The following is a 23,535-nucleotide window of genomic DNA, read 5'->3' on the forward strand; positions in this document are numbered from 1 at the left end:
TCAATTCAGGAGACCCCTTCCCAAGTGGCCCCATCCCAACCACTTGGGAGACCTAACCTGGCACATGAAATCCAGCAGTCGCTCTCCCTTTCCTGGCTGTCTAGTGCCACCAAGCTGGATCTGCAAACATAGTTCCTGCTTCCATGTCTGTCCATCCCACATGGTGGCTCCCAGCATCACAGGTACTTCCACAAAGGATGGGTGCTCATACCAGGGCCCTGCCTCTCAGAAAGGCGTCCTTGCTCCTGGGCATCTCGGTTGCTTAACGGGGGAAAAGAACCTCCAGTCTAGTAGCCCCTTGGCTATCTGGAACCCAACGAGAATTCATCCAGCTTAGACAGAGCAATGAAGGGCGGGTGGATGGAATTATCTGGTTAAGCAACCACCTAAGCCTTACACCTGTCCATTCTCCAAACCAAGACTCCCACTCCTCTCCTGTCCCTTCCTCACCATGCCAGTCACAACCCCAGCGCCATCCCTTTCCCCATATGGTGGTTCCCCCTTGCCTTACTCCTCCCATTGCTGGCTGCCCCTCACATCTAGCCCTGCAGGGAGCTGCAGGCATCTTCTGAACACAGCCCTCAGTTCCTTCATCACTCCCCGCACTGGACATTCTGCATGTACCCAGCACTATTCAACACACTGTGCAAACATTAACCCTGACCACCCGCTTGGGAGGGAGCCTTTTGCCATCATTTTACAGATGGGGAAACTGAGGCACAGCAAGGGGCCCAAGTAGGTCACAGGAAGGATTCGAACTCCAGATTCCCTGGCTTCCAGCCACACTCAGCTCCCTTGTCCCCCTACTACAAGCCACCAAAACACCACTGGCCCACACTGACTGTTCCCTCCAAATGCCTCCAGGAGCCCCCTGCTGCACATCTTACCTCCGGACAGATTCCCGGAGATGAAGCGGAAGAAGTAGCTGATCAAATTGCCCAGATGTTTTTTGCAGCTGTAGTCCCAGGTCTCAAGGCGTGCTTCCAGGAAGAGCACCGAGGTGGTTGCTTCTTTGGCCTCTTTCGGGGGCATCCTGTCTCGCTCCAGCAGTCCTGAGCACTGCCCCACACCCCTTCTGCTCGCCCTGCCCTGGCAGGCTGGGACAAGTTGTCTGGGTTTCCTTAAGGTGAGTGCTTTGTTTCTGCTGCTCTCCGCTGCACTGACCTTCTCTCCCACTATACCTGCTCTGACTCCTCCTCCGCCTCTCTGGGTCTCTCCTTCCGCTCAATGCTGGAATCTCTTGCAAAGTTGTATTTTCTCTAGCTGAGCGCAAGGTATTTCTCCACTTTCCACAGGGTGTTCGGGAATACAGGTGCTTGTCCAGGCCCCTCTGGCAAATACCCAGCAATGCCAGAAGGGCACAAACATCATTCTTCTCCTTCTGAATTCAGCAGTCCCAAAGCTCCCTGTCCTCTGAGTATCACCTGCTTTCTCCTCTCCCCCTTCCCACCATGGTACAGTTATTACTCTCTAATCCCTGGATTTTAGTGACTTTAAGGCAGTGCCGTCCTGTGCTGGTTCAGCCTTTTCTGGCCAAAGCCACGTTGAGTCGCTGAATTTCAGATTGCCTTCCGCCAAGGATCTGCATAGCATGAGAACTCCAGTTCAACCCACCATCCCCTGGGAGCAGAGGAGAATGCTAGCCTTACAAGTTAACCCTAGCCACCCTGAGTGCTTTGCAATTCTCTTTGTGCACATCTGTCCCTTTGTCTCAAATGACCCAGAGTCCCTGCCACTCCCCGGGCCAGGGACATCTCTCAAAGCCTCACCAACAGCCAGGACCAGCTTTAGGCCTATTCCACCAATTCCCCCGAATCGGGCCCTGTGCCTAAGAGGGCCCCGCGCCCAGTAAGAATCCCTTCCTGGGTAGAGGCGCCTTTTTCATTTTTACTCACCCGGCAGCTCTCTGGGTCTTTGGCAGCACTTCAACGGCGGGTACTTCGTTCGCTCGGGTCTTCGGTGGCGGGTCTTTCAGTGCCACCGAAGGCCTGGAATGAGTGAAGGACCCACTGCCAAAGACTCAGAGCAGCACTTGGTGAGTACAAGCCCCATGTGTTTTGTTTAAAGTCATCTGTGGCGGGGCCCCATCGAAACTGTTCAAATTGGGCCCCGCACTTCCTAAAGCCAGCCCAGCCAAGAGCTGGACAATTTGCTTCTGACTTCTCATTTTGCTTCAGGAGAGGTGCTCATGATTCTCTGGTCATCAGCTGTCCTCACAATCATGGCCTCCACTCCTTAGACAAGATAGACCTTCTAATCCAAAGCCACAGCTCCCTAACACTTGAGCTACAGGACCCTCTGCAGTCACTGCCCTGATATTAGGGCTTATCTCCTGTTTAAACATCTAGCCAGCAGAGAGGCAGGAGACATAGCTGTGCAGCTCCGGTCTTCTCTCTAATGCAAGGTTACCAACCCACTTCACCACTGCATTGCAAATCCCTGCTCCTCCAATGTACTAAGTACCCCTTGTCCCCACTGAATCAGGATGGGGTCTACCACAGCAGAACCTTCTGGCCTCACAGACTCTGTCCCAACAGGCATTAGGGAATGCAGGCACTTTGCCAGAGGGGCCTGGACAACACTCATCAATGCCAATGCAACTTCTTCCTGAGCATCTCAAAGCTCTTTAAGATGGGGGCATCATACCCATTTTACAGACAGGGAAAGTGAGGAAGAGGGAGGTGGGGTAGGGACTTGCTCACAGTGTACAGAAAGTCAGCAGCAAGCAGGGAATAGAACCCAGGAGTCCTGATTCCCAGTCCTGTGCTCTAAATCCTCCAGGGCACTGCATGAGGACATGTTAGCAGGACCCTGTGGTTCGTGTTCCAGGCAGATGTGGTGACCTTGTTTTTAAGCAAGGCCAGGGGGCAGGAGAGGTCCGTCCACATCCCTGGTGGCACTTCCTCCTCTCCCATATTTTGCCTGCATCAAATCCCCCCTGATCTCCACATCTGTGCCCATCCCCCTGGCCTGACCCTTAGTGGAGTGGAGAAGTTTGCCCTGAGCAATGAGACACCCCCACTGCCCAGACGAGGCTGCATGCCCACCAAGCAAGCATCTGGGATGGGAACCCAGGCAACATGGGTCAGAACCTCCCCAGGATGCAGTGGTTCCCAGGGAGGGCGTGCACAGCTCATTGGGAACCAAAGGCTCCCATCCCCTCCCCTATTTTCATGTCCACGGGAAACCAATAGGGCCAAGGGGCTCCCTGCTCAAGGGAGGGGAATCAGCTCCTTCCCATCCCACCAGGTCTCAGGCTCCCTCTCCCCTTCTGCTTTTCTGACCTTCACTGGGCGAAGACAAGGCCCAGTGTGGAAGCATGGTGCCCAGAATACCGGCAAGGTATTAATAACGGTGCTGAGTGCTGGACAATTCCTGCTTCTCTCAGTGTAATCGGACCCCCAGCCCCTGCGGCAGGGCTGAGGCATCACTTCCTAGCAGTGCTGAGTGTGGCAAAGACCCCCCTCTGTGCTAATCCGCAGAGGCTCTGACTGACTGCCCCCCCCCCCCCCGCGCCCTCTGGAGCCTTTGCTCTTCAGCTCAAGCCTTTAGCTCTGGAGGTCCCCAGTCGATTCAATCCCGCATTGGCCAAGAGGGTGGCTCTCAGAGACCTTAGGCAAGGCCTTGACCTAATCTCTCCTCAGCCACTTCCTTCACTGCAGCCTGCTCCCCCAGTGCCTTAGCTGGATACATCCTCGTTCCTCGCACCCGGGACCTCATGGTGGCAGCTGATCTAGGGTTCACTCCTTCCTGGCTCATTTGAATGAACTGCAAACAGCCAGCAGAGGAGGTATTACAGCTAAGAGCAGGGGTTCTCAAACTGGGGGTCGGGACCCTTCGGGGGGTTGCGAGGTTATTACATGGGGGGTCATGAGTTGTCAGCCTCCACCCCAAACCCTGCTTTGCCTCCAGCATTTATAATGGTGTTAAATATACAAAAAAAGTGTTTTCAGTTTATAAGAGGGGATGGCAATCAGACTTGCTGTGTGAAAGGGGTCACCAGTACAAAAGTTTGAGAACCGCTGGCTAAGAGATTTCAGCCCCTGCCCTTTGAAGGGGATGTAGTCACTGATTCCAAGGCCAGACGGGGCCACTGAGATCTAATCTGACCTTCTGGATGGCATAGGCCATAGGACACCCCCCAGTTTATTCCTGTCTGAACCAGAGCAGAACTTTGAGAAAAACTTTCACTCTTGGCTTTAAAATTGCCAGACAGAGAATCCACCACAACCTTTGGTAAGCTGTTTACCTTGGTTAATTACCCTTGTTGTTCAGAGTGGAAATAAAGGAGACACTTTTAATTCATCTAGCTTCTACCTCCAGCCACTGGGTGCCACTTAGTTAGCGAGTTACCAGCTCACACCCTCTGCAGACAATTCTTTGCATCCCAGGAGCTGTCCAGTCAAGATCAGGGCCACATTGTGCTGGGTGCTGTACATGCTCATAGCCCTGAAGACACTCCCTGCCCCAAAGAGCTCATGATCAGACAGACATTGGGAGGGGGAAACTGAGTCACAGAGGAGCAGTGCCTAAAGTCACTCAGCAGGTCAGGGCAGAGCTGGGAACTGAATGCAGGTCTCCTGACTCTGTCTGTTAGATGCCCCTGCCTCCCACAGAACAGATACTGCATTAACAGGGCAGGGGAGATGTGCCATGTGCCTCTGCCTTGACCAGGAGGATTAAGGAAAGAGAAAAGTTCAGTCCCTATGGCTCATGCAGTTCTAGGCCTCTCTGCTGATGCTGGTGACAAGCAGCCTGATTCCCTGTTATCCTGCATCTTGGGCCCTCATTCACACTCAGACAAGCGGTTCCAGTTACAGCAGTGGGGTTTTACACTCCCGATTGCAGGGAGGGTCTTTGCCTGCCCTTCACCCTCTCTTGGGGTGAAGCTAAGCTGGGGAGGCCTGTTTTGCACAGGTCAGAGGTTCATGGAAGTCCTTGTGACAGTGAGTTCCAGCAGCTGGGAAAGTGGCCCTGTAACCCACTTTGATATCAGCCCAGCACTTTGTTCCCACTAGTGCCTATATGACATAGAGGCTTAGGAGTACAGTGGGAAAGGAATTTTTTTCACCAACTTTTTTTAGTGTCGGAAAATGTGTTTGTCAAAACCAAAATACTGTAGGAAAGGGGCCATCGTAGCAAATTTCCCGTGGGGGGTGGGGTGGGAAGGAAAGTTTCAAAGTTGTTGAAAACCCCATTTTGCGTTTAATAATAATAATAAAAAAGTTTGTTTTTTGGTTCCAAATGGCTTTTCATTTTGAAATTTTAGCTAATTTCTAGTTTAAAATAGTTGATAAACCTCAAAATCAGAATCAGAACACTTCAGTTGACTCAATCTAACTGTCCCTAATGGGACAAATGTTCAAGAATTCAAAATCTAGACAGGAATTTGTCTCCCCACCCCAAAAAAAAAAAACCCTCAAACATTCCCATGAGACAGAAAAGCTATTTTCCACCTTGCTCTATTGATGAGTTTGCTACTAATGAGCTAAAGCAGTGCTTTTCGACCTCTCACTTGTGGACCCCTACAAAATTTCAAATGGAGGTGCTGACCCCTCTGAAATCTTAGGCCTAGTCTGCAGACCCCCATGGTTCTGCGGACCACAGGTTGAAAACCAATGAGCTAAAGGATCTGGTTCTTTGCTTCCAGCAGTAGCAGCTCATGCTTTTAGATCCAGGGTTCAGTCCCTGCACATTGACCCTGCAAATGGGACATTATTTACACAGGCTCAGGACTTCCCCTTGTGATGAGATGGTTCCTGAGGAACGCAGCTGTGGTGTTAGGTTATGGAGTGGGGTGGACAGGCTTGGATCCGACTAGAGTTTATCTATTGAGATACTGTCTGATTAGAGTTTAGCCCAGCAGCACATGCATATCACACCTGACCTCCTAGCATCTGATCACAGCCTCACACCAGCAGAGGAAGACATTCCAGCATCTCCCAGTAACGTCTTGGAGACGGATGAAGCTAAGACAAGCCGAGTACTTGCTTTGGACCATGAGCCATGAACAGGGAACTGTAGGGGTTCTTCTGCCCATGGCAAACCAGCAAACATCTCTCCCCACTCCGCTGGGAGTGAGCCAGAGGCACACACACTTGCATCCAGCCTATAACTTGCAGAGCTGTAGCGGGAATGAATCTCTCCATGCTGCAGAGCACGCAGGCTACCTGCAGAGGGAAACAGAGCTCCACCTCGCACTGAGCTGTTCCCCAGCCAGCTCCATATGCAGAGATGTTCTCCTGCTTCTCAGGTGAAGGGAAAGCCTTGCTCTGCTCGAGTCAGGAAGCAAGTTCTCCGGTGCAGGTGGGTGATCACAGTGGTTTCCAGGCCGTGGGAAACAGAAGAATTAGCCAGCGGCTGGATCCCATCCACCCCACAATTCAGACTCTGAGGTGATTATACCCATTCCCAGCCCCACATTTCTTTTACACTGGAAGTGAATTCCAGATTTTGATTCTTCCTCAGTCGGGTGATTCGGCTGCAATATTAACCCAGGAATAGCTACTGATCTATCACTTGCCCCCGCACACACTCACGAGCCTACTTCTGCAGCTCCAGACGTATGCCTGGCATGACCAAAGCCCCCATGGAACCAGGCAAGGACACAGGGTTAGAGCAGACACGTGTCATCCCGCGAGCAGATGCACAGGCCAGAGCACAGCCAGAAGGGACCTGCAGGGAAGCCTCTAGGTACAAGCAACTGCTTGGGGCCCTGTGCTTCTGAGGGCGGGGGCCGGGGAGACTTTGCTCAGGGGCCAGCCTGAAGCTGCTTCCATCGGCAGGGATGAAGCTGGAGACAAGTCACCTTCTGGCTACCATGCTGCATCGCTGACACCTGTCAGGAAGCAGCAGGGCTGGGCTGGGGGAAGTTGGGGCAGGAAGAGGAAGAATGGAGTCCTCCAGAAGTGGCACGGGGACCTTCCTCCAGGGAGCCACCATTTCCACAAAGGGCACAATATACCCTGAGTCCCTCCGGGGCACATGCCACTGAAAGAAACCCCAGCAGCACGTTCCATACGGGAACCTGGGAAACCGTCACGGTGACCCAGGCTGAAAGTGTGGGATGGCATCAAAATAGGCTGGGAGAGGGAGGGGCCTTCCAGGCAAAGGACAGCTCTCCCCAGACCTCTGTGATGCAGGGTCTATAGTGTCCATATGGCTTTATAATGCTTCTCCTCAGCAGCCAATCGGATGGGACAGCGAGGGGAGGGATGGAGCGAGGGGGCCATGCTGGGGACACAATGAGAATCGGCTGAGGGGATGCTGCACAGAACACCACGTAGGAGATTTTAAGTCCAGACTGTTCTGAATCTCGACAGCTGCTCCTGCTCCAGTGCGGCATTAATCCCCAGAGTGATGTTCTAGGAAGGAGCTTGGGATTATGTGGGATTATGACCAGCCTGGACAGAAGGCGGATAAGAGAAAGACCCACCCACCCCCCATCCCCACCTCCAGAGCAGGAGTGTCTCAACAGGGCTGCTCCAGGGAGACTGTTCAGATGGGGCCGCTGGCCAGGACTGGGCACAAAAGGGAGTGCGCTCTTCCAGCATATGGGGGGATTGATAGCGTTGGCAAAGATGTGGAGGCAGATGGATTCCCATTCCCTACCCTCTCTCACCTGGGTAGGCTGGTTGCAGGTGGAACTTTACAGGCTTGGAGAGTTCTCTGTGTAGCTGGTCAGGAGGGGAGAGATTCCCAGTCCGTTATCCAGAACCTGACACCAAACGGAGACAACCCAGGTCCCAGCCTAGCCCCGGTTCCCAGCCCAATCTCCATGCTCATTACCTGATCCCTGGGGCGCCGCCCGGGAGAGGATCCGCTTCACCAGACAGCAGTTCAGCAGCGCCTTGCGCGTGAGCCGCGGCTTCTGCCACTTCACGTGCCCCTTCTTCCCTGGGGGAGTGTGACCTGAGTCGCCCAGCAGGCTCCCGTCCGTCTCCTTGGTCTCGTCCTGCAGCGGAACACAGGCCAAGTCAGCACCCAGAGATGGGGAGGTCACACAGGCAACCAGGTTCCTACTCACCACCTGCAATTACCCCTTACGGTGCCCCACCCATGTGGGCACGGCAAGCTAGGCACTGGCCTGAGAGCCATGGAAGTATCAATGCAGGACAGCTTCCAGCAGAGCTGGGTCCAAGCCCCAGAGCTCTGATCGCCCCCAAAGTCAGGGGGACACGTTTGACCCTGGGGTTCGGACCCCATCTCTAATAATTGCTGTTCACACACATACGCTGCATCTTCATGCCGGGCATTCTCTCTCATGCCAAGAGGACGTGACAATCCCCCCGAGTTAATCAACACAAGAGCAGAGGGAGAGGGCGCTGTGGGGCTATGGCAACATCTGCCTGTGGCCCCTCCATGACAGCCCACAAAGCAGGTACAAGGCCTGCCCATGTCCCTGCACCACCCCTAAGCACAAGAGGCATTCGGGGGAGCCGGGAGAACAGAGCAGAGGTGCAGCATGAGCAGGCAGGGACATGGTGCGGTGGACCTGCACCCCAGCCATTCTGTACCCTGAAGCCTCACAGGGGACACCAAAGCAGGGGCACACCTTGAAGCAGAGCTGCTCGAAGCAGGAGATGCAGAGGAGGCAGCTCTTGCACTGGGCACAGCAAGGGGCGACGCAGAGACTTGTGCGAGCAAGCAGGGAAACTGGCATGAGCAGGCCTCCAATTCTGCCCTCCTCTACGCCCCCGCTGGCTTTAGCAGGATAGCAGAGGGTTGGATGTGGCCCAGGTCCGTGAGGTCAGCCAGAGTAGGTCACAGGCAGTTTGGGGAGCAGCGTGGGCCGTACAGGGACTGAGGCACTCTGCCTGTGGAGCGGGAGCCTCGGGGGTTTGCAGGGGGAGCTGCCCCTCACTGGGGTCAGAGACCAGCATCAGATGAAGATCAGATGCGAGATGATCGGGGAGCAGGGCAGGAGCTGCAGAGGACGCGGCTCTCGAGCCCACAGCGCCAGCAGGAGAATGGTTTCAGCAGACGTCCAGGAAACCGAAAAACCTCTGGCCATCCCCATCCCTTATCTCCAGCCCCTCCCTGCCCAGTGCCATGCTCTGCACACTGCACGAAAACTTCCCCAGAGCATTCTGCCTCAGGCCAGGACCATTACAGGTGCATTCCCAGTCCCCATAGCTGTCGGATCCCCCTCCCAACCCCTGCTTTCATCCCAACATCCCTGCCCCTTCCACCCCACTTTAGCCTGCCTGCAGGGAAGGTTCTGAAGAGATGCTGCCACATGGAGCAGAAGTGAGGACATAATGATGGTTTCCTAAGGCCCGGCCTCTTCCTCTTTCCTAAGGATACGTCTACGCTACAAAATTAGGTCAATTTTATAGAAGTCGATTTTTTAGAAATTGATTTGATACAGTCGATTGTGTGTGTCCCCACTAAGTGCATTAAGTCGGTGGTGTGCATCCACAGTATCGAGGCTAGCGTTGACTTCCAGAGCTTTGCACTGTGGTTAGCTATCCCATGGTTCCCGAAGTCTCCACCGCCCATTGGAATTCTGGGTTGAGCTCCCAATGCCTGATGGGGCAAAAACATTGTTGTGGGTGATTCTGGGTACATGTCATCAGGCCCCCCTGTCTCCCTCTTTCCCTCCCTCCCTCCATGAAAGCAACGGAAAAAAATCGTTTCTTGCTTTTTTTCCTGGGTTACCCGTGCAGACTACATACCACGGCAAGCATGGAGCCCTCTCAGCTTGCTGTCACTGTATGTCTTCTGGGTGCTGCTGGCAGACATGGTAATGCAGTGCTACACAGCAGCATCCCCTTGCCTTGTGGATGGCAGACGGTGCAATACAACTGCTAACTGTCATCATCCCATGGGTGCTCCTGGCCAACTTCAGTTAGGTTGGTCAGGGGCATCTGGGCAGATATGAGTGTTCCTGGCCGGCCTCGGTGAGGTCGGTCTGGGGCACCTGGACATAATGGGAGAGACTCCAAGTCATTCTCTTCTTTAAGTTTCATCTAATGGAGATTCAGTCCTGCCTGGAATATCATGCGAGCTGGAGACTTCTGCCTCAGGCTACTCTCCCAGCTGGCAGCACCGTGCCATCGCACCTACCCCAGCCTACCCCTTTGCTCCCATGGCTCATGAAGCCTGGACAGCAGTAAGCATCAGTTCAGCTATAGGCTGAGCAAGTGCAGAATGGTGGTAGAATGTGCCTTTGGATGTTTAAAATTTCACTGGCACTGTTTGCTGACTAGGCTGTTTGTGATTAGAAGAGCACAGCAAGGTGCGCTGCGCATCACAGAGGCTTTGAAAACCAGTTTCACGACTGGCCAGGCTTTGGTGTGAGAGCTCACCACACTGGCCAAACAGGAAAAGAACTTTAAAAGTTCACGGGGCTTTTCCTGTCTACCTGGCCAGTGCATCTGAGTTGAGAGTGGTGTCCAGAGTGGTCACAATGGAGCACTCTGGGATAGCTCCAGGAGGCCAATACTGTTGAATTACATCCACACTACCCCAAATTCGACCCAGCAAGGTCGATTTCAGTGATAATCCCCTTGTTGGGGAGGAGCACAGAAATCTATTTTAAGAGGCCTTTAAGTTGACAAAAATGGCTTTGTCGTGTGGACGGTTGCAGGGTTAAATCGATCTAACGCTGCTAAATTTGATCTAAACTAGTTGTGTAGACCAAGGCTAAAAAAGGGGTGGCCTGGAGCTGAGAGTGCTGGACTGGCAACCAGGTGCACACCAAGGTCTGATCCTGACACTGACACGCACTCAGGGTAGCCTTGAGCCAGTTCCTTAGTCTTTGTGCCTCAGTTTCCCCTCTGTGAGGCCAGGATGATACTTACAAACCTATTTCACTGGCAGGTTAGGACATCTGAAGTGTTTTACAAACACTGAGTTCTTCTGATGGAAGGTGCTGCCATTTGCCCAGTGCCCAAATACACAATGATGGGCACTTAGAAACACATGTAAGGAGTTCAGGCTGGCATAACCTGCCACTCAGCAGATGCCCAGATTGCGGTTTCTAAACTCCAAGGAGCGCATCTGTAAAGATAACAGAGCTGAATCTCTACTGAATAATTGATGTTTTTATTCCAGCTCCCACTGAAAAGAGAACCGACCTCAATCCGTCCATCCATCAGAGCCAGCCTCTCTTTTCATTGCACACAAGGCAATGCGACAGTGCTTTGGGTCGGGGGGCTGCCTGGAAGTGATAAGGGCATATCAGTCGCGCCTGCCATCGATGAAGCTCAGAGATCTTGACAAGCATTGATTAGCCAGCCAGCATCCCTGGGCAAAGGAAGGTAGACAGGTACCATTATACTGGTTTTACTGAGGGGAAAACTGAGGCACAGAGTGCAAGGCTAATATTTTCCAAAGCATCCATTCCTCTGGGGTCCCAGATTGCTACACTTCAGGTGTCCAGCCATGCAGCTAAAACTGAGGTGGGCCAAAAGCTTTTAGGCAAGTTCCTTACCTGAGGCATCCCAGCACATCAGTGGAAGAGCGAGGAACTCCCAATACCCTGCTCTGAGCCATAGATTTCACTCTCTCTGGAAATATTGATCTCCCACTGCTGTCTGAAATTCAGTCTGACAGTAATGAGGACTGTCTCTTTAGTCAGGCCATTCAGTTGTTTGTGGCTTCACGCCAGGCACAAAGCCAGGGGCTGGCTTTAGCGGATCAAGCCCTAGGACCTTGCCTCATGTTTGAATGGTCTCACGTTAGGCCGTGTGAGCCCTTTGCAAGTGGTTCTGCTGCCAGGCCGCCATACAGGGCATATCAGCCACACAAGTGGGTACGACGTCTCAGGAAAAGGCAGAGTTCGGATTGCAGCTACCTGTCCTCGGGGCAGTTTGAGCCTGGGTGGCTTCCATGTGAATAGGGCTTTAAAGTAACCCTGCTCGCTTCTTCCCCCAGCCTCTGTCCCCTCCCTCTGGCTGCAACCTAGCACTTCAGCAAAATGCCTTTGACTTCCGTGAGCATCATGATGGTGCAAAGATCATAGTATGGGAGCCTGTGTGGAGACAGCAGCCTCTCTAATTTCCAGCTGGAACAGCACCTGGACTTGCCTCCTCCTTCAGCTTTTCCTAGCCTGAGTAGTTCGGTGTGATTGGCCCAAGATGACAGGGGAGATGCCCAGCTGGTAGGGAAGCAGCTGCCAAGTACGTGCCACTTATCCCATCAGTCATTCCCACTAGCCTGGCTCACCACTGGCACAGAACCCGTCCCAGTGGACACAGGCACTGGCAAAGTTAAGCCAAGCTACCAAAGTGGGGAGATTCAGCCAGCTCCCACTCATGCCACAGCGTGTCTCTATACCGTTCTAGTCAACCCACTCGCAGACAAGCTGCCACGCCGCACAGAATGTGCGCCCTGGATCACAGCAGGCTAGCTGCAAGGAGATGTGACGCATGATTCAACAGACCAAAGGGGCTCTGTGTTACCAAAGTGATTTGAGTAGTTTGGAGCCAGCTAAGCCCAGCAGACAGATGGCTGCGGAGTCACGTTTTTTAAAGCACATCATAACTACAAACTTGACAAGCTGGGTTTTATTTTTAAATTACAGATTTTTCCAGCTAAGCAAAGTCAGGCTCGCTTAGGCTCGTGGCTCACAACAAATTCACCAGTGTGTCCCTCAGAGGGCTGTGGGGTCAGCTGCCGGAAAGGCAGAGAGGGGGAAAGCTAACAGGTTTCCTGGGATTCACCCCACAGGCTCCTGCCAAAAAGATATCGGGGCATCTCAGGCTCTGAGAAGAAAGCAGATGTAGCAAAGCCAACAGGTGAATCTGAGAGCCTGGGATAACAGCTAAGATGTGTCCCAGCACAGAGGGTCAAATAGAATTCAGAAGAGGGAATTTGGGACTCAGGACCCCTAGGTCAGTGTCTTCTTCATGACTGTGCCACTGATTCAAGCCCAGTGAGCCCACGCTGGGGCAGAGTCGGGAGCCAGAAGGAAGTCACTTATCTTGGTCCGTAGCCATCTCCCCAGCACTTCCTTTCTACATGTCAAGCTATTTTCTAGGTGGACCAGGCTCCACACATCACACCCAATACAGCATCTGCAGTGGAGAAAACAAGAGACGTACACCAAGGGTGGAGTGCGGGGAGCAGTTCTGGTTTCTGAGAGCTGGTGAGATGTTGACACATTGCAGCTGCAGAATCACCACTCCTGGCAGATGGTTGTCCGCCCCTTCCCTGCGCAGCCAAGCCAGGGGGTGAGATTCTATGGCTGGCAAGTTTTGGGGGGTGGATTTGTGCACACACAGAGTGGAAGGAAAAGCTAAAGTCTTTCCTGCAGGAGAGCGCCCATCAGCCAAGTAAGGCCTGGAGGGATAGGGCAGGGAACAAGACACAAAGAGACACCAGAGCCAGAGCAGCTGTTGGGCTAGAAGAGAGGAGGTTTGGTGCTGGTCAAGTCCCAGCACCAGGCAGACTAGAGAGGAATCAGCCTGGATCCAGCTCCTCCATCTACTGACCCCATCACAGACTGCTCGTGGGACCCTCTGCCTAGCCTGACTGACGATTTTATGGGGCCCCAACAACTGAGCCATCAATTGCCTGCTAAGTGGTAGGTAGGGGAGACAACAGAGGAGGAATTTGACTTTCATGGCTTCACCTCCAGAAGAGAACATAAGAACGGCCATACTGAGCCAGACCAAAGCTTCATCTAACTCAGTATCCTGTCTTCCTACAGAGGCCAATACCAGGTGCTTCAGAGGGAATGAACAGAACAGGGAATCATCAAGTGAGCCAGCCCCTGTCGCCCATTCTCAGCTTCTGGCAAACAAACAGACAAGAGGGGTGGCTGCAGGGCTGCTGAGCTTATGGTTCCCAAACGTTCAGGGTTCCTTCCCATCCCTTGTCTTGCTTTAAGCAGGTTCCTGCTCACCAGGGTTGAAAAGTGACCAAGAATCTGGGCAGAGGGAGGCATGACCCATATGGCCTGCTCTGTGCCACGCATGGCACCTACAGTGCAGCATCTGTCCCTTCGCATGACGAGCGCCTCATCGCTGCCCATCAATAATGCACAGCGCTTCCCCTTTTGTTGTCAGCTTTACCGGCTGGTTCATTATTTATAGGCATGGGCTAATTCCATCTGACAGGTGCACCTGTTCCTGGGAACCTTAGCCCAGCCAGGTACCACCCAGCTCAGAACTAGACAAAAGGAGACATGGCTCATTGGAGATACATCCCAAGAGCCTCCGCCACAAACGCACACTACCTAAACTTCTTCTGGGTGTCATGAGTCTGCCATTCTCATGCACAGAGGCTCTCCAGTGCAGGCATTTGTTACACTCATGCCCTGGCATCCAAGTACATTTCTAAGGCCCTGTTGGAACAGATAGATCCCAAAGCACTTCAACAAAAAATCATATTCCTTTCTGGTGCAACTCCATTGGCTTCAGAGAATTTGGCTCAAGCAATCCAGGATTCACTTTGCTCCCTGCTGAAATGCAGCCACCTTTGGAGTGGAAGTTGACAGCCGTTTAATACGACTTGGTGTATCCACGACGAACCACATGACGAACTGGAGCCATTCCAGAGCAGAGCGCAAAGGACGAGAGATTTGGAGGAGCTGGGCAGGGCCACGCTTCAGAAGGAACGGCTATGGGGAGAACTAGAAATGCATGAAGGATGCTCTAAAGACGACAGGGACCAATTATTCTCATTAGTGGCTGAGGACAGAACAAGCAGGGATAGGCTCAGAGCTGCAGCAGGGGAAAGTGTAGGGTAAATGTTACACAAAACTCAACAATCCTTTGCCCTTCTCCTAAGCCCTCTTGGCACAGAATCTCCCAGGGCTTTGATGACATTAGTTAATAACTTCCAGCTCCCCTGCAAGCTGGGTACTCTCCTCATTACACAGATGGGGAAACCGAGGCCCAGAGCTTCAGTGACAAAACTCACCCCACAGATCAATGGCAGAGTCGTGAAGAGAACCGGGAGTCCTCGCTCCCTGCTCTCCTGTCCTGGCCATGCAGAAACTCTTCTGAAGCAAGGAACAGAACCCAGGAGTCCTGTCTCCTAGCCCATGCTGTGTTTGCTAGAAAACACTGGCTCCCAGACCGACAGCAATTTTTCCTCCCCAGTTTATCATCTGAGCTGCCTTGAGCCCATGTCCTTTCATCTTTCTTCCTTCCCCAGGTCTGGTCCTGCTTCTCAGAGCCCCATGGAAAATGCTAAATGAGGAGCAATCACAAACGCAAGCAAGGGAGAAAGAAATACACGAGGGATTTGGGGAGATTAGGTGCTGGACCTAATGGAGGCTAGGAACTAGGAATACAATTCACCAGGCTCTCACCTATTAGATACAAGGGAAATCCTCGCTAGTCAATGGAACAAGCTGCCAAGGGTGGTCCTGAACTCCCAGGCTCTGGAGGCATTCGACCCTTGACTAGCCCCCCTTTGTATCCAGTACTAGGTCTGGCTGGCTTTGTGACACCATGAAGTCCATCGCTGGCTCTCATGTATGGCAGGGGTGCCACGCCAAGCTCGACACTCCCCTCGAATGCTGGTGGAGCCCGGCCCACCGCCCTTCTCCGTCCCTTAAGGGAGCGATTTGGTTTGGAACCTCAGAACATCCAGCTTTCCGCTGCACAGACAACAGGAAGGGCAGCGGTGCGGCCCAGAGCCAAGACCTCAGGCTCATTGCTAAGGGAAGGGGGAGAACATAGATCCTAAGAGAGGCCACACTGGGTCAGACCAAAGGTCCATCTAGTCTAGTGTCCTGTCTGCCAACAGTGGCCAATGCCAGGTGCCCCAGAGGGAATGAACAGAACAGGAATCATCCAGTGATCCATCCCTTGTCACCCATTCCCAGCTTCTGGCAAACAGAGGCCAGGGAGAAGAGGTTCTGGAAGCAGGCATGCGTCTTCTTGTCTGGCTTCAGTGAATACCGTTGGCTGAGGAAGACTTTGCAAGATTTCAGCTCCCCAGAGACTCCAGAGAGCAAGTAGCATGCGCTGCTTCCCAAGGAAGGGGCAGGGATGTGCAGCTTGGTAGAGGGAGGATTCTTACTGGTTGCACTGAGCCGGAACTCACTTCTATCACTGCCACCACAATGCTGGCTATGGCCTCTCGCTGCCCAGGACCAAGGGCTCTGGTTTCCCTTCTTCCACAGGCTGTCCAAGCTTCTCTGCACTTACAAGGCCTCTCCGTAACAACTCTCATCTGCTATTCCCTGACTTCACCTCTTCCTAGATCATCTACCCACCCCATCCCCTCCACCTGGCCATCACTCCTGACTTTCTTCCACCTCCAAAACAACATCTCAATCCACTTGATATCAAACCGCCCCTGAAACCACCCGTCCCATCATGCATTCTGCCCCCCAACACTCTCCCATCCCTCCAGTTTTGCATCCTGCTGCACCAGCTTGTGCCCAGGGACTGTTGCTCATTGGGGCAGGCACCCTGCTGACTTGGCACTGCCTACCTACCGTGCCAGACCATCCCTGCTTGCTTCATATCTAAACAGCTCTTAAAATCTCCAGCAGCATGCAGCTATCCAGCCTATTATCAGGGCAGGAGAGGGAATGGGGCAAGGGGAGGTGGGAACAGAAGCTGTTTACTCATAACTGACAAAGCAATTACAGGAGCTAAAATTAAAAGCTATCTGGAGGAGCCCAGCTGGGATATCAAAAGCAAGCATGGAGGTTGGAAATGGAGCACAGGGGCTTTGCATTAGCACCTGGGTGTGGCATTCTACTTTCTGCTGCAGGTACGCAACACCATTCACTGTCGGGCTGGGATTTCTTCACAAGATCCACTCAGAGCTCCTTTCTAGAACCAGCCCACAGAGCTCTGAGCACCAGGTTTTGTAGTGCAATTGCACCATCGGCCTCTAGACGTGGGTTGTTCGAAAAGTTACCATTCATCTGAACTGGAATCCTAAATCCACCATCCCCCTCCACTAGATCTGGGATATTCAGATCCTCCAGTGCTGGGCCAGGTCCTAAATGGACCTGTTTTCCACAGCTAGCTTGGATGCAATCCACAACTGGAAGTCGACCCGCAAAATCAGCCTGTGGGATTTTAGGGCACTTGAACGCACGCTTCAAACCCCATTCCAGGTCCACACCCCTCCTCTTCAGTCCTTGTTTGCTAGCCCTGTTAGATCACCCTGGGATCAGGAAGTCAAGACCTTAGCAAAAGGTCTCTGGTAGTAAAGATCTGCCCTCCGTTACCATCCTGCCTTGGAGTGGGACAGCTCAGAGTCCGGCTCTCCATTTGAGAGCGTAGTTAACAGTTCTGCCAAGTGCTGCTGCGGGCACCCAGCTATTTTTAGGCACTAGCAGGAGCACAGAAAGCATGTATATATCCACCCATATGGGGGATTACACCTCAGCCAGAGTGCAATCACCCCTCAAATCACAGAGCCAGCAGATCTGATGGATACACACAAGGGCAGAGGCCATGGGAGTGCCAAGGTGCTATTTTTGTAGCATGATTTGTACAGGGTGGAACCTGCACTTTAAGTCACCGGGAACTAGGTTAATTCCCCCCTTGATAGTGATCGCTAACTAGTGTGAAAGTGGGGAGGAGAAGGGACAAAGGGTTCTGCAGGAATGGGGGTGTTGCTGAGCTAAGACAGGCTGGGCTGCAGAATTTGAGGCAGGAGGGGAACAAGTCAAGGGAGGTCAGAGTAAAGGAGAAAAAGGACAGGGCAGGATAAAGGATGTGGTGGTGGGGGGGTAATAGGATTTAAAGGAGAGACATTGACTAGAAAGTGAAAGGGAAGGTACAGTCAGATACTGAGGGGATTGGGTGATATATGAACTTGGCAGCGCAAGTGGAAGAGGGGGTAACCCAGAGAAGGGGAGGGGCAAGCAGGAGGAGGAGCATGAAGATCAGTATCAGGAGGGTGGTAAATAAGTGGAGCACCCAATCTGCAGTGAGATCCCAGCAATCACCCCAGGAGGCTGCCCTCTGTCTAGAAACAGGAGGGGGTGAGGGCTGGAGCGGTTACAGCAGCACTCAGCAAATACAGCGGGGTCAAGCAGAGCCGGCCAGGGCTGATCACTTGCAAACCACAGAATGCCAGGCTGCAGAGAGCTTTAACTCCACTGGCAAAGTTCCCAGCTCAGGAGCCGCTTCCCTCCCCGCTGGGAACAAGTCTACCTACAAGAAAGAGACCACACTTCTCGGCCAGCTGTTAGGCACCAGGTGGCACAAACAGAACCAGAACCCTCCAGCTAAGCTGGAAGCTGGAAAAGCTCCTAGATGCTGTCTTTTAATAGAGCAACATGAGGGTCAGGTGACCTGTAGGCCTTAAAGTTACACACACCCCAGGATGGTGATCCATGCCCAAAACAAGGCCCTTTCCTATTTCACATGGGGCTGCCAGGCATCTTAATATTAATGCTTTAAATATATATATATCCTCTCCCTCGCAGGCTCATCAGCAAACCATTGGGCACGGGGGACCATACCGGAAGGAGCGAGGACACCTAGGAAAATGACCCCAGTTGTCTGAAGAGCATCCTGTTCTACACCAGTACCTGATCCCTTAGTATGGCTGCTAGTGCCAATGGGACCTACCTTTCAGCACCATAGTGAAGCATGAGCAAGACCACTAGCAGTTAAGCCGTGCTTCTCCCTGTGAGAAGGGATCAGTGGCTAACAATCCATTGCCCAGTATAGCCCAATCTTGTTAGGTCACCAATTTATATCCAGCCCATCAGCAGTGACTGACGGGCATTCAATGGTTGCTCAGTGACCTACATAAAATAAGGTGGAAGGGGTGAAACATGATTTGAGGCAAAAAGCCATTTTGTGCCAATGTTTTGATGAAAATGTTTCCATCAGCTTGGAGGAGGGGTGGGGGCTGTGAGCCTAGTTCCTTGTGGGCTGGTGTATACAGCACTAAGACCACAACTCGGGTACCGATTGCTTCCCCTACCCATTGGAAAGTCTCAGTAGCCAAGGGATGACCAAGCCCTGGAGACCCATCTCCCCTCTGCTCCCTGCAAGGCTCTCTCCAGACCTGAGAGGTGCTGGTGGGGAAATACCCAGGCTGCACCTGTTCTGGAAGGTAACTAGAGGGATTGGGCCCCAGGGCTGTCCCGCCATCAGCCAGTGTGGGGTGTGTAAGGACGAGGAAGAAAGGGAATAGGAATTGGAGAGAGAACAGAGGGATGGAGGGAGGGTGATCCAAGATTTGCAGAGAGCCTGGGAAGGTCCATGCAGTGGGAGGAGAACAGGAGGGGGTCAGAGTAAAGGCAAGGGGTGGGTGGAAAGGGGGATCTCAGAGCATGGGGGAGGTAAAGAGGGGCAAGTGATCAGTGCTGGTGGGAGAGTGAAGGGGGAGCATGGAACAAGGGAGCAGGGGATAAGGTGGGAAGGTAAAAGTCCAGTGGGTCAGAAGGGGAAAAGGGAAGGGGATGGAGTGGGCAGCTGGATGGAGGTAGGAGAGGGGGCTGAGGCAATGGGACAGGAGAGGAGTTGGAGGCCCCCGGGATCCTGTCCCTGATCGGTGTCCTGGGCTTCCCCCCTGGACTCCTGCCCCTCTAGGATCCAGCCCCATGGCAGGGTTTCAGTGCTTCTCTCCACAGCGAGGGAGGGGGTGATCCTGCCCCCACACCCCTGTCCCCCACTGCTCTCTCAAGGCAGCCTTTAGGGGCACGCTCTTCCCGGGGTCTCTCTGCAGACCCCCGCCCTGGTCACCGCCACGGGGCAGGGGATGCACCCCCCCCACACACACACACACAACCCCAGACCCCTCCCCTGCACCCAGCCTCTCCCCCGGCCCCCCACCTCACTTCCCCTGCCTGGGCGCCCCTCGACCCGTGGGGGGGGGAAGTGTCCACTGTGCCCGAGAGTCCCCCCTTCCCCGGCCGGGCCATGCCCCTCGCCCCCCACCGCAGCCCTGTGCCAAGCGGCCCCCGCTACCTGCATGGCTCGCTGCTGCTGGGAGCCTGCCTGGGACCGCAGCTCCGAGCCGCCTCCAGCCCCGCCGCCAGCGGGACTCAGCGCCGGGACTCCGGGCCAGCGCTCAGCCCCCGCCCAGCGCCGAGCCAGCCCCTTAACCCCCTCGTCCCCGGCCCTCCCAAACCGCCGGTCCCGGAGCCCCACACAGCCCGCACTGCAGAGTCCGGAGCGAAGGAGAGGGGGAGGATGGAGAGACACGGGTGCCTAGGGCAGGGGAGGTGTAGGTGGGGAGGGACGGACAGATAGAGCCGTGGGGATGGAGAGACAGATCGGGCCTGAGAGAGGTGTTTATGGGGATGGCGGGATAGAGATATGGAGCCACGGGGAAGGATAAATGTGCCTGGAGCTTGGCAGGGATAGGTAGGTGTGTATGGGGATGGATGGATGAACAGACTATGTGTATGGCGATACGTAAGTGTATATGAGGAAAGATAGATGCATATGGGGATGGATGGATAAATAGATGTATATGGGGATGCATGGATAGATGGGTGTCTATCGGGATGGATAGATGTATATGGGGATGGATGGATGGATAGATAGGTGTCTGTGGGGATGCATAGATGTATATGGGGGTGGATGGATAGATAGGTGTCTACAGGGATGTATAGAAAGATGTGTATGGAAATAGGTAGGTGTCTATGAGGATGGATAGATGTATATGGGGAGGGATGGATATGTGTATGGGGATAGGATAGATGTGTTTGGGGATGTTTAGATAGATAGATGTAGGTATGGGAATGGATAGATGTGTATGGAGATAGGTAGGTGTCTATAGGGATGGATGGATATATAGATAGATGTATATGGGGAGAGATGGGGATGGTTAGATGTGTATGAAGATAGGTAGATGTATATGGGGATGGCTGGCTAGATAAGAGATGCGTATGGGGATAGAAGGATAGATGTGTGTGGGATAGATAGACGGCTTAGGCTGTATAATTCACAGGCACCCTCCTTAACCCTTTCACTCCCATCTCTTGCTCACCTCCTTATCCCTTCCATCCCATGGGTCACAGTGCTCTTACCTCCACCCCACTCTCAACCCCTCCCCTCTTTCTGCCAGGCTCCTGGGTTGCCCTTACCACTTTCCATGCCCCATGGCTCTGCAGAACACACATCCAGAGCATGGGGCATGGCCCCTGTGCTGGCTGCCTCTCCCACCCTTATGAACATGGTGAGCCAGTGGACAGTCTGTCCTAAGGCAAAGAGGGCAGCGTACAGGGTCATAGTGCTGGAACTAGGGGTATGGAGGGTGCTGCAGCACCCCCCGGCTTGAAGTAATTTCCATCATACATGGGGTTTGCAGTTTGGTTCACTGGCTCTCAGCACAGTTGCTCCAGCACCCCTGTCTAGGGTGGACAGTTTGGGGAGGCAGAGCTGGCTTTGGAGCAGACCCTCCCTTCAAGGTACCTGGCCATCAGGTGAATGCCTTTCCTCTCAGGGGAGTGATGGAACTCAGATCCCTGCCCCCTCACGGGATGGGCTCGGTGGCTGAGCACATGGCTTATTCCTTCAGGATGCATGATACTCACTTATTTCCTTTTGTGGGCAAGAGAGGCAGCACGTTCCATGAAGGCAGGGGCCCTTCCTGTGAGGGGACCAGGACAGGTGCCCCTTCCTTCAGAGCCTGAGATGAGGAGGGAGGTTTGGATGCTGATGGACCTGGAGGAGTCTGAGCTCCCAGGCCAGAGGTGATGGGAACTCAGGAGCAGCATCTTAGGAGAATGCACGAGGCACAATCGACCAAATCCAATGCTCGGCCAAATCCATCGAATTTGGCCCATTATGGCTTGAGCAAGGCTTCAGCTGTGAGCGCTGGAGGAGGGTTTTTTCCCTTGTTTGCTGCTATAGATTAATGGCGCTCTGTGGCTCCATTCTGCACTGTAAAAGCGGGGCTAACAAACCTTCCTTCCCTTGCCCCTCATGTCTGTATTGTCCACTGAGAACTCTGCAGGGCACGACCACTCTCTCACGATGTGTCTATACAGTTCCCAGCATGATGGAGCCTGCAGGTGCTCCTGAAATTCAGTTCACAATAAAGATGCCAAGATCTTTTATGTGGTGGGTGCAATTCACCGAGCACCTCCTGGGACTGGAAATATAAGACTTGGCAGGCCGAACTGAGCAGTCAGTGAAGGCACAAAATACCAGTGTTCAAAAAACAGCCCGGGGAATCTTTTGTTCTGCCGACTGCACGTTGTGCAGCACCACCTCCCTCATTAATCCACCCCTCACCTCCCCCCACCATGCCCTCGTTTGCACTGGGTAAACAGCTCCTAATAGCACCTTTGCCCTTTCATTCAAATAATGGAGTCTGGGCCCCAAAAGAACATTGAGAGCCACTGAGGGCCCCTGTTTACTGGTTGCGAGACCGAAATATTACAGCCCTTAAGACATGCATGTTCATTTTCCCTTCCCATCCACTCGTAACTCCTCAGAGGCAGGCATGAGAGGGTTTTGTGGGCCACATGCTCAGCTGGTGTCAATCAGTGAAGCTTCATTTACATCAATTCCCACCAGCTGTGGAGCTGACCCTGTTTGTTGCTTCATCGCAGCCTTTTGGTTTTGAACCAGGCTGTTGTTGTCGGTTTCGCCCACGTCTAAACGTCTCCCAAAACATGTTGCTTTTTTGTCCAATTTCAAGCAGAGAAAAAGGAAAAGAAGCATTCTGATAACATCCCGATGGCTCGTTTCCACATTTATGGAATGGAACAGCTCCAAAAGGCATTTCAAAAATGAAATTCACTGGGTTTTTTCAAATATCGTAAAACAGTTTTTTAGAAGCTCAGAATTGGAACACAGTGGTTAAATTTGATCTCAACAAAAGGACAGGCAATGAATTCCTCCCCCCCCCTCCCCGGACCCTGAAATGGGCCTGTTGACTTCCGTGGGACTGAAAACTAAACATGTTCTTCAGTGAACCAGGTCTGAAAACTTTAATCCCTGGGGGATAAACGATAATGAACAATCCAATAGAAAAGCCAAGTGGTCTGTAGCAATGTCAGATCCATGGGCTGATCTGATGAGTACAATAGAGGCTCAGCACCGGGCAGGATTCCACTCATTGTAGAGTGGTGCAAACAAAAATCAAACCCTAAGATCTTCGCTCTTTAGAAAATGTCTGGTTTTGTAAAAATTCAAAACTGTGGAATTTCCCATGAGACACAAAATCCAGAGAGAGAGTTTGTAATCGAAAGACTCTACAGAGCTAGTCAATGGACTCAAGTAGTATGTGAACTACAAAATCAAGGGAACGGGATGCTAGCCCTGCCTCCATTCCAGACCTAATCCAGTTTGGAGGGTGGTATTTGTGGAAGCAAAGTGATGACACGTTGTTTCAGTTTAATATCAGATCATGCAAGTATTCTCTCAATCTGGCCTGAGAGTAGGAGAAGAAACTCCTTGACCAGCTGTGGTCCTAAATGCATGCACCTCCGAAAGCCTTTAGAAGCACTTAGCGCCAAATTTGCAATGGCATTTAGGCGCCTGACCAAAGCACCAGGATTTTCAAAATCCAGCCCTTCCTACTTTGCCTGCGAGTGCTATGAGATGGATAAAGACACTTCCCCTTCTTTATGTTCTCAGTGTTACATGATGAAAATATATGTGCTCACTGGGATCTGGCTATACAAAGCTGGCA

General features: G+C 52.9%; 1 protein-coding gene across 2 annotated transcripts in view; it reads right to left on the reverse strand.

Annotated features, from left to right (window-relative positions):
* Positions 1–23,535, reverse strand: part of KCNIP3 (potassium voltage-gated channel interacting protein 3) — a 96,757-nt gene that overhangs the window by 70,352 nt on the left and 2,870 nt on the right. Inside the window, exons 1-2 of one of the 2 annotated variants that reach the window (XM_050940276.1) lie at positions 19,854–19,896; positions 7,789–7,954 (exon numbers count right to left, since the gene is read on the reverse strand). In XM_050940276.1, coding sequence (XP_050796233.1) covers positions 7,789–7,954; positions 19,854–19,859 — 172 coding nt within the window. In that variant the 5' untranslated portion in view covers positions 19,860–19,896. Of the gene's footprint in view, positions 1–7,788; positions 7,955–19,853; positions 19,897–23,535 lie in introns of those variants that run through there. The other variant, XM_050940275.1, reaches the window with a different exon arrangement.

The sequence above is a fragment of the Gopherus flavomarginatus genome, chromosome 2 (assembly GCF_025201925.1).
Source record: "Gopherus flavomarginatus isolate rGopFla2 chromosome 2, rGopFla2.mat.asm, whole genome shotgun sequence".
Taxonomy (NCBI): Eukaryota; Metazoa; Chordata; order Testudines; family Testudinidae; genus Gopherus; species Gopherus flavomarginatus.